This window comes from Phascolarctos cinereus, unplaced genomic scaffold, assembly GCF_003287225.1.
Source record: "Phascolarctos cinereus isolate Bilbo 61053 unplaced genomic scaffold, phaCin_HiC Scaffold_726;HRSCAF=1367, whole genome shotgun sequence".
Classification (NCBI taxonomy): Eukaryota; Metazoa; Chordata; class Mammalia; order Diprotodontia; family Phascolarctidae; genus Phascolarctos; species Phascolarctos cinereus.
In genome coordinates, this window is record NW_027556098.1 from 404,332,656 (window position 1) to 404,350,833 (window position 18,178).

At 53.3% G+C, this 18,178-nt stretch overlaps 1 protein-coding gene across 8 annotated transcripts in view; it reads left to right on the plus strand.

Moving 5' to 3' along the window:
- LOC110200664 (cyclin-dependent kinase 11B) overlaps positions 1-17,717 on the plus strand; it is a 34,993-nt gene extending 17,276 nt beyond the window's left edge. For 2 of the 8 annotated variants that reach the window (XM_020976055.2, XM_020976080.2), the window contains exons 6-20: positions 1,048-1,202; positions 3,941-4,063; positions 4,739-4,834; positions 4,943-5,080; positions 7,251-7,316; positions 8,423-8,598; positions 9,485-9,575; positions 12,205-12,326; positions 13,489-13,594; positions 13,744-13,865; positions 14,593-14,700; positions 14,925-15,041; positions 15,507-15,655; positions 16,448-16,637; positions 16,761-17,717. In XM_020976055.2, coding sequence (XP_020831714.1) covers positions 1,048-1,202; positions 3,941-4,063; positions 4,739-4,834; positions 4,943-5,080; positions 7,251-7,316; positions 8,423-8,598; positions 9,485-9,575; positions 12,205-12,326; positions 13,489-13,594; positions 13,744-13,865; positions 14,593-14,700; positions 14,925-15,041; positions 15,507-15,655; positions 16,448-16,637; positions 16,761-16,853 — 1,852 coding nt within the window. In that variant the 3' untranslated portion in view covers positions 16,854-17,717. The remainder of the gene's footprint in view (positions 1-1,047; positions 1,203-3,940; positions 4,064-4,738; positions 4,835-4,942; positions 5,081-7,250; positions 7,317-8,422; positions 8,599-9,484; positions 9,576-12,204; positions 12,327-13,488; positions 13,595-13,743; positions 13,866-14,592; positions 14,701-14,924; positions 15,042-15,506; positions 15,656-16,447; positions 16,638-16,760) is intronic. The other 6 variants (XM_020976068.2, XM_020976090.2, XM_020976061.2 and 3 more) reach the window with 5 other exon arrangements.
- Positions 17,718-18,178: the final 461 nt, after the last annotated feature.

Consider the following 18,178-nt stretch of genomic DNA (forward strand, 5'->3'; position numbering starts at 1 on the left):
GAATAACAATAATAATACAATAGCTAGCATTGATATGGCATTTCATAGTGTGCAAAGTGCCTTCCATAGATTTTCTCAGTGGGTCCTCATAATAATCCTAGAAGGTAAGTGAAGTTATTATCCCCATTTTGCAGATGAGGAAATGGAGGCTGAGAGAGTTTCAATGACTCACACTAGGTCAACACAAGCCATTAGTGTCTGAGGCAGGATTTGAACTCGAGTCTTCCGACTCAAAGTCTAGCACTGTTCACTGTACCACCTGTATTTTTTAAGAAGAGAACAGTGATGACTCTCATGATAATCAAGAAAATGATGTTTTTCCCCCAAGCAACCCCTAAATTTCCACCTAATTTATCCATCAAGCTTGTATTTACTCAACTGGTGGATGAAACTCTGGTGAACTCTGGGAGGCATGCTTAGGTTTGGATTGCCTCAAATGATGCAGCTGCTGGAGAAATCAGGCTTCGTCCCTCCGTCCTCCGAGCTGGCCTCCTCAGGACTGTTCCCGGAGGTGCCCCAGTCTCTGCATAGTTGATGGGGTTTTTGGTTTTCAGAGCTCTCTTTAAAACTGGGTTGTCATATATACTCCAGAAATGTTGGTGATGGGGGCAGCTAGGTGGCGCGGTGGATAGAGCACCGGCCCTGGATTCAGGAGGACCTGAGTTCAAATCCGGCCTCAGACACATATCACTTACTAGCTGTGTGACCCTGGGCAAGTCACTTAACCCTGTTGCCTAGCCAAAAAACAAAACAAAACAGAAATGTTGGTGATGTAGTCTGGCAAAACTTGAATAGAAATAGTACTAGAACCACTGCTGGAGCCTCCCGTTTTTCTGTTCCAGCAGAAGGATTCGGGGCTCCTTCTGCCAGTGACATGCCTCTGAGAACAATACTTTGTGCATTCTTTGTCTCTTTGCAGAAGATCTTTTCTTAGGTCAGCTGTTTTAACATAAGCTGTTGAGGTTGAACAAGCTGAGAAGAGATCATTTGTAAATGAAAGTGCTGAAAAATATTGGAAACTTCCTATTTGAATTAAAAAAAAAGTAGGCATCCGATTGTTTCCAGGGACCGTCTTGAACAGCTGGAGCGAAAGAGGGAACGGGAGCGGAAGATGAGGGAGCAGCAGAAGGAGCAGAGGGAACAGAAGGAGCGGGAGAGACGGGCCGAGGAGCGCCGCAAAGAGCGGGAGGCCAGAAGAGAAGGTAACGGGGCCCCCCGAGCTGGGCAGCAGGGCAGCGGGGCCAGCCGGGCTTCCCGGGCCTGCGCCGGCCTCTGCACAGAGGCCGCCCCTGCGGAATGCTCCTTTGTGTGTTGAGCTGGGGAGGGCCTTGTTAGGGTGAGTTCTGCTCCAGAAAAGGACTCTTTGAATGTTCAGTCCCTCAAACAGGCTGAAATGGATTCAGAGTTGTTCACAGAAAGGTTGAGCTTGAAGCTGTCAGACATTTGGCAGATACATGAGATCTCTGTTGGCCTCTGGGTCAGAGTAAATGTGCACAAAATGGGAAGATCCATTGTGGAGGATTGGTCAGCCTCAACACACACACGTAACACTTATTTGTGTGCTGCTCATGTAAGAAATCCCAGAGTTGGAAAAGACTTTAGGGCCATCTAAGCCAAGCCGTGCCTGAACAGACATCTCCTCTACATCATGCCAAGGAGGTGGTCTTCCAGCTTTGCCTGGAGAGTGCTAGTGACGGGGAGCCCGTTCCCTTTTGGGACAGTTCTGACCATCAGCAAGTTTCCCCTCTCATCAGACCTCAGTGTGCTTCGTCGTGGGCAGCCTAGCTGGCCAGACCCATTCTTGAGGAAGCCGTGCTTGCTCTCTTTGATCAAGAGGCTGATCAGTTATTCTTTGAATGAGAAGTTCTTTCATTTTGCCAGGAATCAGATCACCTTGTTGGCCTTTCTCTTTCCTATTTTGGCATTGAGACAGCCTCTGCCCTTCTCCAGACATTCCCGCAATCACTTCTAGGTTTTTCAGTCCTCGGAGATGTGGGTAATACAAGCCAAGTAACTGGAACTCATCAAGGGCAATTAGATCCTCTTCTATCTTCCTAACTGTCCTGGGCATCAACTCCCTGTTTGCCATTTTTGTTCTATCCTTTCCTATTCCAAAGATCTTTATCCTTCACAAAAATAAATAAATAAAGATTGGGTCTCTGCCTTTTCTGTTGTCAGTTATTGTCCCATATGTCCTGAGGCACAGTTTTTTTCTCTTCTTTGGGCCTCTTCCTAACCCCAGTGTAACTTTTAAAAATTCCTTTTTGTGGTCCTTACAATCCCTTGCCAACTCCTTCTGGGCTTCCCTGTGCTTCAGAGATCGTGCTGGGCCTTTGTGTTCACTCCCAGTAATCTGCTCTTGCTTACGTCTTCTGGAAGTGACTTTTTAAGACCTAAGTTGGTTAATGGTTTCTGGTACCTCTACACTGTTCTCTTTAGAAAACTTCCCTTCATCCTCGTCTGCGTTGTTTATTTTTGTGTCTTCTGCTGTGCTAACGTTGACTGGAGAATTCGAATCAATGGGATCCTTCTCCTTTCTCTAAACCTTTTGAAATTTGCTTTCTACAAATCTAAGCTCCTTGTCAGACTGTGCCCAGCCCTCCTCTTCTTCCTTCCTTGCTCATAAATTCTAACATAGAATAGCCACTTTTCTCCAGAGTGGCCATTATTTCTATCCTTGTGGGTGATGATCAGATGAAGAATCCAATTTCTCCTTGTTGATTTCTGCACCTCTTTGAGAATTACCGTTAGGGAAAACCCAACACCAGGAGATCATGTGTGGGTGGGTGGCAGGTAGAGGGTGGCAGTGAATGTGGTCAGGGGAGAAGGGATGTTGTTGGAGGAGCTTATTTGCTTTTTAAGCAGTGCTAGTGGATTGTTCTGAAACAGACACACAGGTCTCCTTTGTGATAGGCGGGAGAACATTGGTAACGTGGCGGCTAGAAATCAAGGAAACTGTTTATGGTCCGTGGACAGAAGTTAATGTTCTCTGGATAGGTGTGGTTGGGGATCCCACCTGTGGCCTTGGTGTCATTCAGTCAACAAGCATTTATTATGTGTGCCCAGCGTGGGGGGATGAGCCAAAGGCGTGCCAGGACAGTGCCCCTGCCTTCGTGGAGCTGTCTGGGGGATGAGATGTATACACACGAGAACACACTCCCCTGCTTACTCGGTGTTGATTTGTGTCCGTGTGGTGTCCTGCCAGCCCTGTTAGAATGGGAATTCCCTAAGGGAAGGGCCCATTTTGTCCTTGGTTGTTGTCTCTGCATTCCCACTGTCCAGCCTGGTGCCTTTCACCTCAGAGGTGAGGACATGTTTGCTGAGTTGAGAGGCCTAGGGAGGGGATGGTCCCGCTCTCACACAGAGTACTGGGGGCATTATGCTTTTGGATCAGTTGGAGAGTGTTCAGAGGAGGGTGTCCAACGTGCTGAAAGGCCTCTGTGTGAGCTGTAGTTGAAGGACTGGTGGATGTTTAGCCTGGAGAAACCTTTGGGGGATGACAGGACAACTGCCTTCCAGGATTTGAAGAGGGTTGAGTCTTGTTCTGTTAGGCCCTGGAGGACAGAGTCGGGAGCCACAAAGGGGTGGAAGAGCTGTCTACACACGGGCTGGATGGTGCCCCGTCCTTGCGGTCTGCCAGCCAAGGCTGACGACCACTTGTGGTTCATGTAACAGAGCAGATCCCTTTTCAGATGCCGGTTGGGCTGCGTAGCCACTGAGGGCCCTTCCAACTCTGAGATTCTGTGCCTCTGAATTGAAAACGCCCCACGCGAGCCCAGCAGCTCTGATGGAACCTGGGGACATAAGCGCTATCCCCCCACCCTACCCCCCCGACGGATTACAGCTCGTCTTGTAGTTGTGTGCACGAGGAATCTTTGAGGAAAGGGCCTTTGGTTTAAGCAAGCTGGTGTCAATGCCTTCTTTTTTCTGGGGTTGCCAGTTTCTGCCCATCACAGAACAGTGCGAGAAGACTATGGAGACAAAGTAAAAATAAGTCACTGGAGTCGAAGCCCATTACGCCAGCAGCGAGAGAGATTTGAGCAAGGGGATGGCAGGAAGCCAGGTAAGCCTCTGCCTGGGTGCCAGCTGGGCACTGCGGTCAGTGCCTCTCAGGACGTGCGCTTGCTGGCTTTTCACCACAATTCACTGTTGGGACAGTCTCTGGGGAGCTTTTCCCCAGCAGACAGGTGGTGTACTTAACCTCGGGGATGGTGGTTTTTCCTGTGAAGAACCAGGCCGTGTATTTCTGTAAAAATGGAGCAGTCTCTCGAGTAGGATACAGACGCTTCAGGGCAGTCAGGCCTGGATGGCCACGGCCTTCAGTCACGAGTAACATTCTCTCCCAGGGGCTCTTGTGACCAGATAGCTTTATTTAGGAGGGAGTTCAGCAAAATCCGTATCTCTCTTAATTAAAGTATGCTTACTCTCACTGCACATGGCCTGGTCAGATACTGTGCTTCCATGTCAGGATCAGCCCTCCATTCCCATCTGATGAACTTTAGATTGGCTGCTCAGGTGACCCATCGAGTCTTCCCCTTGTGGGCTTCTTAGTCACGCATTCAGAGATGCTGTTCCTTTTACTTGAAGGTTGACAGCTCATCTTCTGTAAACCCTTGTGAAATGAATGAATGAAATGTCTTTTTATGAAAAGTAAATCAAAGCCTTTGCAGATTGTCTTAATTATTGACAAACTTCTTCCCCGAACTTACCTTTGCCACCGTCTGTGTTTGTTTCCTAGTCAAAGAGGAGAAACTGGAGGAGAGGGATCCCCTTTCTGATTTACAAGATGTCAGCGACAGTGAAAGGAAGACCAGCTCAGCTGAGTCCTCATCAGGTAGTGGAGAGCAGCGTCAGATAGACAGATTCTGTCAGGCGGCCGCGAGGCTTCTCCAAGGGAGGGACACCAGAGATTTATCTTCTCCTTTTCTGCTTTCTTCTCCAGCAGAGTCAGGGTCTGGCTCTGAGGAGGAAGAAGAAGAGAGCAGCAGTGAGGAATCAGAAGAGGAGGAGGAGGAAGAGGAGGAAGAAGAGGAGGAGGAGACAGGAAGCAATTCTGAGGAAGTGTCTGAGCAGTCTGCTGGTAAGGGGATAGAACTTAATTGGAGAGTTAAGAGTTGGTAATGCCACCTGTTTGTGTCCTTTTCCTTTGGGCAGTAGACCAGAGAGGAGGATGACCAAAGAAAAAGATGGCTAGCTTGAATTCTTAACTTTTCCCTACAAAAAAATAAAAACAGCCCAGAATTCTGAGGAAGGGCTGTGCGCTTCCTTCTCTCCCACAAGTCCCATGAAGTGAGCACCGTGGCGGTGCTGGGGAGGACTTGTGGAGATGGCATCGTAGCAGAGGCTCTTCGGCATCGCCTCTTCTCTCCTCCAGCCTCCCTCACCATCTTCTCCCTGGCCCTCTCAGCTCAGGACTTCGCATCTTACTTTACTGAGAACACCGAGGCCTTTCACACGAGATCCCTTTCTCTTTCTCTTAGAACCCCCAACGTCATCCCCCACTCTCTCCTCCTCCTTCCCAATAAGATGGACAAGGCCAGCCCCTGGTATGTTTCCCCTTGATCCTATCCCCTTACGTTTTCTCCAGCAGATTTTCCTCTCAGTCACCTTCAGTCTTTCCCTGTCTGCTAGTTCCTCTCTTGCTGCCTTCAAAGGTCTCTCCCCCATCCTTAAGAAACCTTCATTAGACCCATCCATCCCCTCAAGCTACCTTCTTGTGTCTCTCCTCCCTTTCTTGACCAAACTTCTAGGAAAAAATTGTCTATACTCGGTGCCTCCACTTCCTCTCCTCTCATGTACTCCTCAGTCCTGGGCAGTCTGGCTTCCGACGTCTTCATTCAAGCGAAACTGCTCTCTGCAGAGTGACCAGCGGTCCCGCATCGTACTTGTGCTTGGCCTGTGCAGCGCTCAGTGCTGCTGACACCCCGTCCTCCGGCATGTCATCTCCTGTGTGGCCTCTCCCGCTGGGTCATCGTGCATGTCCTGCCCACTGACCGAATCTCTCCGAGGCTCTGTCCTGGCCCTCTAATCTGTCTGCATTCCTCTCTTGGTGACCTCATCAGCTCCCGAGGGCTCAGCCCCAGTCTCTCTCCTGAGCTAGGCCTGCATCACCAGGTGGCCATTAGACATCACCAGTCGGCTGGCCCATGGGCATCTCATACTCGGCTCGTCCAAACTGGAAGGCGCTATCATTCTCAGAGCAGCTCTTTCTCTGAGCTTCCCAAGAGCGCTGCCATTTCTCCACTCTCCCTGGGGTGTAAATCCAGCATCATCCTCTCTCACCACCCCCAGCTCCAGTCCGTTGCCAGAGTTTGCTCTTTTCTTCTTCTGTCACACTTCTTGCACCTTTCCCACGGCTGTCGCCTCTCAGACAGCTTGCCTTACGTCTCTCCCTTCCAGTCCGTGCTTCATGTAGCTGCCAAAGTGATTCTCCTCAAGCATAGATTTGACCTGACCACACAGTATTCCCCGTGGCCTTGAACATCAAATATAAAGTAAAGCCCTCCACAACCCAGTTTCCAGGGTCACCTACTCTAGGGCTCCCCAGACTGTCCTTTTCTCTGTTCCTCACACGTGGCCCTCCATCCTGCTTTGGCCGACCTTTGTGCTGGCTCTCCTCAGGCTGAACTGTCCTCCCTCACCCAGGGCTCCGTTCAGACCTCTCTCCTTCCTTCAAGAGGCTGCCCAAGCACTGCCTTCCAAAGCTGGGGGTCTTTGCCTTTTTGGTGTTGTGGACCCCCAGCCTCAGAATCATGTTTTTAAATGATGACAGTAAGTGCTCAGTTTTAGCCAGAGGTGAGTGAAAAAAGGAAGATGTAGTTCGTTTTTTTCCTCCTCCACAATCAGAGACTCCATGAAGTCTCTCCGCAGACCCCAGGTTAAGAACCCCTGTTGTACAGGAAACTCTGCTTGATCCCTCACTGTAGTACAACTCCCCCCCCCCCACTAGCTTGTGTTTGTCTTCTGTGTTCTCTGTGGACTTACTCTGTGCATGTGTCTCCCACTACAACGTGAGTTCCTTGAGGTCACAGACTGCTGGGGTTTTATCTTTCTATCTCCAGTGTGTCGTGGAGCCTGGCACGTCTGAGGCACTGACTACACGCTTGTTGGCTGACTGATTAATACCAGGCATGCCTGAGGCACAGAGGTGTTCTAGTTCAGGAAAGGAATTAAGAGGCGGGGAAGAAGCCCCAGTTAGGTCAAGCTTGTCCTCTGTCCGTCTGAGCAGCCGGCTTTGTTTTGATTTGCAGAAGAGGTGAGTGAAGAAGAAATGAGCGAAGAGGAAGAGCGGGAGAATGGAAACCATATTGTAGTGGGTGAGAACCTCTTCCCTGTGAAACATCTGGTCTTTATTTTGTTTTCTCATGTTCCTGATGCCTCAGGAAAGAGCTCACTGTGACTTTGGGTAAGATTGTCCCTGAGCTGAAGTCTTGGCCACATCCTAAAGAAAATAAGTTTCACTAGTCCTTGTGCCCATCACACAGGAGAGCTGGCATGTTGGTGCTGTTGTGTTTTCCCAGAACCTCTTGTTTGGAAGCTAGAAAGGTTCTCAGGAGACCAAACTGATTGGTCCTTGAAGGTCATCAGAACAAGGAGGTATTGATGACCCCAGGAAGCCAGGCAATGTGATATAGTGGCAGGGGTGGCCGGCTTGGAGTCAGGAGGCCCCTGGCGCTGACACCGCTGAAGTCTCTGAACCCCTTGAGTCTCAGTTTCTTCATCCGTAAAGTGGGCATGAGTGGTGTACTCCCATCTCCTTGGGTGGTTGTAAAGACCAGTGAGACAGTGCTTATAAACTGCTTTGCAAACTTTAGACTATTATAGGTCAGCTGTGGTGATTATTATTTTTATTCCTCCTCCTCCTCCTCTTCCTCCTCCTCCTGTGTGCTAGGCTGTGCTACAGAAACATTCCATGGGCCCTGCCCGCACGGAACTTACCAGTGGAGATGATGTAGGTCCCAGGTGATGGAGGCATGGGGGAGGAGAGCCAGGCCTGGGCGGGGATTCAGGACAGGATGTCTGGCTGCTCCACCCTCGCCAGATCTCCCCCTGAGTTACAAGTCTCCCCGGGGTGCCTGGGTTTCTGGGGCCTCTTTCCTGCTCTTTGGCTCCTACTCCCATGGAACCAGGGAGGTCTCTCAGCAGGGCCATGTCAGGCAGGCTCTTCGTGTGTGCGCTCAGTGGGACAGGATTCAAGGTTCCTGTGGATCTGCAGATTCAGATGCATTTGCCTTGGTGTAACATCAGCCAGGAAGTGGCAAGGGTCGATCTGACCCCATGCTTTCTCGCCACCTTTTTCTGGGGCAGAGACGCTCTATGCCCCCTAACTCTGTATGGGGCCTTCCTCTCCTCCTTGTGGCTGGAGGCTTAGCTCTGGTACTTGGCGGTTCCCTTGTGCTGGATTTGATTCTAACTTTTAAAGTTACAGAGTCAAGGTTTGACCGAGATTCGGGAGAGAGCGAGGAAGGTGAAGAAGAAGCGGGCGAGTGCACACCTCAGTCCAATGCCATGACGGAAGGCGAATACGTCCCCGACTCCCCAGCTTTGTCTCCCATCGAGCTGAAGCAGGAGCTTCCCAAATACCTCCCGGCCCTGCAGGTCAGTATGCTCCCCAGGGCCACCTCCCTTCTCCCTGCCTGCCCCTGGGTCCGTCCTCCTTCCTCCCCGCTCTCCTCCTTTTTCCACCTCCTTCCCAGGGGCCATAGGAGGGATGGACTTTTTCACTTGGCCAGAACCTAGTCAGGGTGTGTTCTTGGCACCAGCAACCCCTCTTATTACTTGTCGATGACAACAGTTTATCGAGCTGTCTCCCCGAGCAGCAAGAGTGCGTCTGTCCCAGGTGGCTCCTCCAGACAATGGGGGAACATCCCCTCAGGGCACGCTTCGGGACTTGCTCAGGCGCGGGTCTTGGGCCCTGCTCCCGGCGGCGCACAGATCAGGGCTCCAGTTCTGTCACCTCTAAAGTGGATGCAGGGGGAAGCTCTCCTGTTTTCCTTAAGAAACTGCCTTTTCAGTAACGGATCTTTTCTGACAGAAAAGAAAAGGGACAAGACAGAGACATCTTGTAGCTCCCTGTGTCCTCCCCTGGCACCTGGAGCTCTGGGCTTCGTGGGCCCTTTGGCTGGTTTTATTCTCTCTATGTCCCCAGCAGACCTTGTGCTGTAGAGGTCCCAGTGCTGCTGGAGTCAGGGCTTTTGGGGAGGGGAAAGGGGTGTCACCACCTCCTCAGTACCTCAGCCCATCACGGTGCCCCGCCAGCCTCTCCTCTTTTAACTAGGAGAGAACTGGGACCGGTATCCCTGAGAGTCCCAGCATGAACTAATGTTCTCTGTGGCAAGGAGCAGAAAATGCTCCCTTCATCCAGCAGCCGTGCCTCGAGCACCCAAAGGAGCAGGCCCAGCACAGCGAGCCTTTCCAGGCAGCTGTGGGGCGGGAGCTGGCCGGGGTCGGAGGCCGCTCTCACCACTTACCCTTCCCTCCCCAGGGTTGTCGGAGTGTGGAAGAATTCCAGTGTCTGAACAGGATTGAGGAAGGCACATATGGTGTGGTGTACAGAGCGAAGGACAAAAAGACTGGTCAGTGCGCACGGAGAGGGGGTTCGGGGCGGGGCCGGAGGGTGATCAACGCTTGGGCCTTAGTGAAGAGCCCATGCCGAGGGCCGTGGGTCTAGAGCTGGGAGGGACCTTGGGACATCTGGTCTAGTTCAGCACTCCCCACCTCCACCCCAATACTCCAGACGAGGAGACTCAGGCCTAGGGAAGGGGAGTGCCTTGGCCGAGGTCCCACATGTGGGTGACCCCAGACTGTGCCCTCTTGGTGCAGTGGATGGGACAGACAGCTACCTTGGAAGCACCCAGAGACCAGGTGGCTTCGTCAGCTCCTGAAAGTGCCCTGCTTAGACCTTTCTGAGAAACATCATTCTTTTACGCTTCATTATCTTCCCATCTTCTCTCAGCAGAAGTCCTTTTTCTTACATCACTGTAAGAATCCCATGTTTCCCTGCCCCAGACGTGCTGGACGTAAAACCTCCTTTCTGTCCCAGCATAGTACATGTGCGCACACGCACACCTGCTTCTCTTGCCGTGGCCGCTGCCCTGTGTTTCTCCTCCCATTATTCCATGTCCACACTCTCCTCAGGGGACTAGTTGGCTGATGGATTGAGGGGCTCACCCAGCACACCACTCACCATCAGTCACATCTCACCGCCGCCCTCCTTCCTCCCGACATCCTGCACCAGGCATACCGTTAGAGCCCGGCCGGCACAGGCCACTCTTAGGGCTGAGAAGATCATTTAACAAAGTAGCTGTTCCTGGGGGCAGGTGGGAGCCTTGATTCTGGGTCTCACACCAGTGAAGCAAGTCTGCTTCCCTTCCCTCAACAGAGTTGGGCGTGATTGATGTTGGAACTCAGAGAGGTTCACACACAAAGAGGAGTGGGTTTGTCTTCTGCCCAGGGGATGTTATCCTCGGGTCTCCCACTTCTCTGGGTACAGTTGGGGGTGCTCCTTGGAGAGAGGAGCCAGAAACCTCGGGTCTAGGGGCATCGAATTGCAGACGCTTGAGCCAGCAGTCTTGATGGCCCTCTGAGGGCAGGGGTCAGATGAAAAGCTGTGTGATTCTGCCCGTGTCTGAGGCAACAAGACCCAGGGTCAGGATCCCTATATCCAGGCCTGTCTGGCCAGCTGCTGCCTTTCCTAGGCCCGGTGCCCTGCTGTGCAGAACAGGAGTCCCGGCACTGGAGCCATCTTCTTAGGGCAGTCGTGGGCCTTGAGTGCAAGAGCCTGTCTGTGAAAGCCTCCCCCAGGATCAAGAAGCGAGTCCACGGCCTCGTCACGTGTGTGCTCACAGCAGCCGATTTGAGGGAGGCCGGACTGGACTAACAGTCGGCTTCAGTGCTGAGTTCTTAGCAGTTGGAGGCGAGACGAGGGAATGCTTCTGCCAGGAGACTCGTCCCCATTTCAGGGCCCACCATTCAGTCGACAGCAAGCATTTCTTAAGCACGTACTGTGTGCTAGGCCCCACACCAAGTGCTGAAACGGGAAGGACAAAGGATAGAAGGGGAGATAAGGACCTGGCATCGGGATAAATTCAGTCAGTGTTAAATAGCTAAAGACAAGGTGGTCTGAGGTCAGGGAATGAAAGCAAGTCTGTTTGAAAATGCACCAGAGAGGACAGAGGAAGCGCCCCGGGCCTCCCACCCAGGTGGCTGGGCCTTCAGAGTCCTGTCGAGGTGGTTCTCCCGTAAAGGAAGCTTCCCTAGGCATCGCGGAGGTCCACCTTTGCCACTCTGTGTGTGTGGAAATGCCCGTGCTGTTTGTGTGAGGGTCAGGATTTTTTTTTTTATGCAAGGTAGTTTGGGAATCATTTTGCTTGCATGGTGCTTTGAGGTAGACAGAGTGCTTTACCTGTTACCTCATTTGCTCTGCACTCTGGGAGGTAGGTGTTGTCATTGCCATTTTACAGATGGGGGAACTGAGGCAGGCCACTGAATGACTTGAAGGCACAAGCAGTTGGGGGAGAGGGCTGTCAAGAAAGTCTTTGAGGAGGAGGTAGTGACAGCTGCATCTTAAGTGAGAAGAGAGAGCCTTGGGGGAGAGGGTGAGCGGGAAGGCCCTGTGCCAGATCCAGCCATCAGTGGGGCGTGGGGGACTCCCTGGGAGCTGGACCAAGCCGCCACTTCTGGAGCATGTTTGTATGTCCGCACCCAAGAGACAGAGAGCAGGTTGTCCTCTGAAGAGAGGCCGGCTGGAGGTTGGGGATGGCCACCCAGGGGACGATTTATGAGCCAGTGGACCAGGACATTGGCCTCAGTGCTGGGGAGTGGAAGGGGGGTAAGCCGCTGAGGCTTCCTTCTTTCTGTTCGTTGAAACCTTGCGCAGCCGTATTTAGAAAGAAAAAAAAAACATTCTTTGAAGAGAACCGTAATAACAAGAGCTAATATTTGTCGAGTGCTTTGTGGACGGGGTTTCCCGTGAGTCACTACAACCTGCACGTCTGTTGTGCTTCTCTTGCCAACATCTCCATCGTATGGGGCTGAAGCTGAGGCAGGAGGAGGTGAGCCCAGGCTCAGACTCCGGTCCAGCCTGGCATCGAACGTCCTCAGCTGCTGCTGGGAAAAGATGTCTACCACGGCCTGCCGGCCCTTTGTTCATCCAGGATCGCAGACTCTTCCTTAGTTCCCACCTTTAAAATGTTTTCTTTACAGATGAAATCGTGGCTCTGAAACGTTTGAAAATGGAAAAGGAGAAAGAAGGCTTCCCAATTACCTCCCTCAGGGAAATCAATACCATCCTGAAAGCTCAGCACCCAAACATCGTCACTGTCCGGGTGAGCCTCTGTCCTCCTGCCTCACGGCAGGTCTAGGGAATGACCCCTTCCTTCCGCCTCCCTCCACACGCATCCCTGGGACGGGACTGTGCTCTGGAAGTCAGTGAGCATTTGCTAAGGGCCTCCCGCTAAACACACTGAGCTAAGCAAGTGTGTTTGGGTGTGTGTTGGGAAGTAGCCGCTGTGCCCCAACAGAACATGTTGACTTTTTTTAAATTGTAAGATGTAGTTTTGTTGTCCATCCCTCCAGGCTGAAATGTCATGTAAAGTGCCACGTAGTGGTACGCTCCAGCAGAAACCGTGGCTATGCCTGTTTTCTTCCATATTTTAAAACAAATGCAGGAAAAGTAGAGGACTGCTCTGATTCTTCTCTGGCAGCTCATCTTCGCTGTGGCATGAGGAGCTTTCAGGCACCCCTTTTGCCTGACAGAATGGTGAAGCCAGTAGAGCTAGAAAACCCCGGTCACTCTCACGCCGTAGGCTTTACAGAGCTGATGTGGGGGAGATCAGGTTTGCTCAGAAAAAGCATCGGTCTGTATTGATTTTCTAAAAGGGAAAACAAAAACTCCTCATTTTTGACATTTCGCAGAGCAGCTGAAGTCCTGCAGAGTGATGCAGGATCTCCTACAGGCCCTTCGTTCCTCTCCAGAGCTGCCCGGCCTGCTGGGGAGGGCCTAGGGCGGCCACAGCAGGGGCTGGCTGGGCTTGACCCTCATTGTTCATTTGCAGTTTGCATATTGAGTGAGTGTCCCACTTGGTGCCTGCCCGTGCAGTGTCCCACCGCTGACACCCTTTACACTCTAGCGAATGCGAGAGTCCGCTTCAGTCTGTCCCCCTCCCTTCAGAATGAGCCCAGATTCTGAAGTGGAGGGGTCTGAACTGATGAGGCCTGTCAGTGGCCAGGAGGCCTGACTCACAGTCAGGAGGACTGCCTCCGATGGTTACTAGTTGTGCGACCCTGGGCGAGTCCCTTACTGTCTGAGCCTCAGTTTCCTCGTCTGTTGGACAAGAGGATTGGACTTGATAGGCTCGGATCCTCAGCCCTGGTCATGCCTCCCGGGTCCAGGCTTCTGCAAAGGAGTCCATGGGAATCCTTGGGATTCACACAGATGTCTCTTCCCTTCCCCCTCCCCAATCAATGCCATGGGGATTTGCTTTAAAGGAGATCGTGGTAGGCAGCAACATGGACAAGATCTACATCGTGATGAATTATGTGGAGCATGACCTCAAGAGCCTCATGGAGACGATGAAGCAGCCCTTCCTGCCAGGTATCTCCTTCCACCCCCTGTGCCCTCGTGGCCAAGCGGGTCAGAATCGGGGGCGAGGGGCTTCTCGATGGATGACGAGAAGCTTGGGAGGGTCTCTGGGCCCCCCCCCCATGACCTGGAGACCTTGTGCTTCTCTGCTCCCTCTCCAGGTGAAGTGAAGACGCTGATGATCCAGCTCCTGCGGGGGGTGAAGCATCTTCATGACAACTGGATCCTTCACCGGGACCTGAAGACCTCCAACCTGCTCCTCAGTCACGCAGGCATTTTAAAAGTAGGAGGGCCCGGTGGTCTGAGGATCACAGACTGAGAATCAGGGCAGGTTCCTGGGGAGGGGCTCCGCCTCTGCCACACAGCGCTGCAGATGCAGAGCTCAGACGGGTTGTCCTCAGAGGCCCCTTGCGCCCAGCCCAGCACGGCACTGGCCGCGCCCTCCCCTGGGCACCGTCCCCGGGCAGTGAGAAATGTCTAGCGCCATAAGACGCTGTGAGCATTAGCTGGGCTGAGAGTCGGGATGATCTGAGTTCAGATGTGGCCTGTTGCCTGATTCCTCTCAGCCTCGGTTTCCTCATCTGTAAAATGGGAGGGATAATACCAGCACCTGAGACCTTCCAGGATAGTTGTGAGGGTCCAGTGGGATCATATTGGTAAAGTGCTTTCCCACCCTTAAAGCACTATGTACACACTTTGAGCTGTTGTGATTAACGTAAGCATTGTTTTTAAATAAAATTAATAATAACTCAGTGGGCCTAGTGCAGGGGGACAAGAAAACTAGGTGTCCAGAAACACACACGTTCCCATCTGAAGTCTCTGGCCAGGCCATGAGCTTCTCTAAAGGCTTCTTTCCCCCTTGTTTACGTTGGTTTGTTTTGCTCTGCATCTCCTTTCCCCACAGGCAAACATGAGACACAGTTTCTCTAGGCCAGTTGGGAGAGGGGCAGTGATGCTACTGGAAATGTGGGGAAGGCTCAGCCCCAAATTGTTGTCTCTTGTGTTTTCAGGTTGGCGATTTTGGACTGGCCAGAGAGTACGGCTCCCCGTTAAAAGCTTACACACCAGTGGTGGTGACACTGTGGTACCGGGCCCCGGAGCTGTTACTGGGAGCGAAGGTACCTGCCCCACCCCGTCTTCGAAGGACTGTCATGCCGTCTGACTAGCCCCCGCGGCACAGGCCCTTGAGGAGGCCCGGGGTTGGGGTTTGGCCCGAGGGCAGAGCCACTGGCAGGTCCAGGGTCCCAGAAGCTCTGCTTCTCCCCTTACTCATCCTTCCCAAGCTCTCTTAGGCCCTCCCACTCTGCTTCCTCCTCATTGACTTCTCTGCTTGAATTTTCAGGAATATTCCACTGCCATCGACATGTGGTCAGTGGGCTGTATATTCGGGGAGCTGTTGACTCAGAAGCCCCTGTTTCCAGGGAAATCTGAGATCGACCAGATCAACAAAGTGTTTAAGGTGATGCATTTATGGGTCTCTGAACCCTCCCACAGCTTTGCTTCTTTGGGGGTGGGGAGGGAGCAGCGGAAGTGGCCAGCGGTGTGTCTGTGCTCACAGCTTCTCTAAGGTCAGCCTCGCTAGCTTCCTGAGTGCATGTGATGATCATCTCACTCTGGCTGGACCAGCCCTCGGGGTTGTTCACTGCCCTGCCCAGGCAGGCACCAGTGGTGATGGGAGGGCCTATTTCTCTGACTCTGTTCATCTCACAAGCGCCCGGTGACGTTAGAACTTCAGCTCTTCCCCTTCCATTTAACAAATGAAGAGACTGACTAGATTCAGGGGTGCGAGGCCACTACCCAGACCAGCCTGGCTGGACGTCTGACCCACCCCAGGGCTTGGGCCTCATGCGCTCACAGCTGATATTCTCTGTGCCATCATGGCCTGGGGAGAGGAGGTAACCTGGAGAAATCCTTGTTTTGGCAGGACCTGGGAACTCCAAGTGAGAAGATTTGGCCTGGTTACAACGACCTCCCCGCAGTGAAGAAGATGACTTTTACAGAATATCCCTATAATAACTTGCGGAAAAGATTTGGGGCCCTCCTCTCTGACCAGGGCTTTGACCTAATGAACAAGTAAGTGGCCCTGGGACCCTCTTTCTGAGGCGGGGCCTGGGCGGTCTGCTCTCCCCCCAGGCAGGGGTAGGCAGCCGCTTCCCAGGAGCCCCACTGACTGCCCACTTGGCTGGTGTCTGGGTGTGGGCTCTGGGCTCGGGGGCTGGACCACCCTGAGGCAGCCATCCTGTGTCCTCCGTAGCTGCTGCCTGTTGTCCTCATATCCTCCTTCCTTGATAAATAAACCGTTTGGTAAAAAGCTGCTCCTTCCCCAAAGGAAGTGGTCGACCCAAACCTGGCAGCCGGGCCAGGCAGCATAGGCAGTGTCCCTCCCCCCCAGTCCTCCACCTCCACAGCGAAGGCAGGGAGGGAGGGCCCCGCGGCCGGCCGTACCATGACCATGCTGACCACGCTCTCTGACGTCATTGTGCGTGTCGTTTGCTTATTGGGCTCCCTCCCCTAAGCCCTCCTGGGCTTCTCAGGGCTCTTCACTGGCCTCATTTCTCCCAGGGCAGGGGTACCCACATTCGCTGCATGCCTGCGGCCATTCCCTGGTCACTGGGCATCTCCTTTGTTTCCGGTGTTCTGGTGGTCCTGCCGTAGGCGCTGGCCTGGGACCGTGACCTTGGGAGCCCTGGGCACTGACCCTGGCTGGTAGGAGCTTCTTCCCCCTCCCCCCATTTCAGATACAGCTTTAAGTTCTTGACAGGTCCCAGGGGCCCCTGATGTGGTTCCATTGCCTGCCCACTTTGAGAACACCCCTGTGTGTCTGAGCCCGACTTCCTCTCTTCTGTTCTTCATCTTCACCTACAGGTTCTTGACCTATTACCCCGGCCGGAGGATCAACGCGGAAGATGGCCTCAAGCATGAGTACTTCAGAGAAACCCCACTCCCCATCGAACCGTCCATGTTTCCCACGTGGCCGGCCAAGAGTGAGCAGCAGAGGGTTAAGCGCGGCACCAGCCCCCGCCCTCCGGAAGGAGGACTTGGGTACAGCCAGCTGGTAAGTGGCCCGTGCCAGCAGCCGGACAGGCCCTTCCCCGGCTCACATGCACTCGGCCAGGCAGCCCAGGGGCCGGCCTCTCTCTCTGCTGCACCACTCACCCAGCTTCTTGGCTTTTCCCAGGGGGACGATGACCTCAAAGACACTGGCTTCCATCTCACCACCACCAATCAGGGAGCATCCGCGGCTGGCCCGGGCTTCAGCCTCAAGTTTTAAGCAAAGGAAACCCTGGTGAGCCGCCCCCGGACATGTGGTTGCGGAGAGCTAGGGGAGTCTCTCCGCGGCCTGCCCAGACGCCATGGGAAGCACACAGCGACGTTGTGCCGCGAGGATGGGGACGCCTGGAAGAGCCGGGAGCTTCGTTCTGGGAACTTGAATCTTTTGTTCTCGGTTTGATTTTTTTTACATTGTGTCTTACTTGGGCTTGTAAATTTGTAGAATCCAAAGTCCGGCTTTCCTTGGAAAGTTGGCGTTTCTTTAGGCTGCCTGACCCCCGTTGGTCACGGCTCTGTCCATCGATGGGGCAGATTGGCTGTTCTGAAAGCTGATGACCAATGCGGAGGGGCCGCTGGTGTGGATGCTTGCCTTGGGGGTCTCTGCTCTTCACTGTGACACCCACAAACAAGTAGCTCGTTCCCTCAGCACTGACCCAGCTATGCTGCGGAGAAAGCCAGGGGTCTTTGGGGCCCCCCAGACCCATCTGGGTGGTGGCTTTGATTTGGAACCAAAGCTGGTGGTTTTTTCAATGCCTAGGAGCATACGTAAGCCCTCTTGGGGCCCCCACCTGTCATCAGCTCTGTGTGTTTCCCCTGCTCCCCTCCCCCGGGCAGTGCCCACTGTAGCGTGGGCCCCGTTGCCCCGGCCCAAACATCAGCAGGAAGCCCTCGTGTTTTATACTCTCTCACGTCTCGGTTTTCTAAGTGAACAGCTAGACCCAGGCCCTGGGAGCAGCAGGGAGCCTTGGTCTGATTCCGATTCTGTACAAAGCTGGACATTCATGCAAACTTAGCCACAGTGAAGTTTTTGTATATTGAGATTGTCATAAATTTTAAAATATAGTAAAATATTCTTGGAGGAAAACACCTGGCATGTTGTCCTTTAATGGCTTTGGAGCAGAAAGAGCTGGGGTGGCCTGAACCTCTGAGCTGGAGCTGGCAAATAGGCCCCCCTCCCCCACCACACACACACTCCAGCCCCACCTCCTCCCCTTCCCCCAGGGGAATGTTGCCCAGCCAGAAGAGCTACAGAGGACCTGGGGAAGCTAGTAGGTGATGGTGACCCCATTTTGGTGGACTTGGGGGGCTTCTTACCAGCCAGATAAGGCCTCCAGGCTATTCCTTCCGCCTGGTCAGAGACTCCCCACAGATACAGGCAGTGGGTCCCTTTCCCATGGGCTGGGCCCTCCCTGCCCCCTTTCCCCAGGGGCACGGCCCTCCACCCTGCCTCACCACTCCTCTCCCCTCTTCCTGGAGATTGGTTTGGGAGTTTGTTTTGGGAGGCCTGCCTCAGATGGGAGCCTAGGAAAATAACGCCCAGGAAGC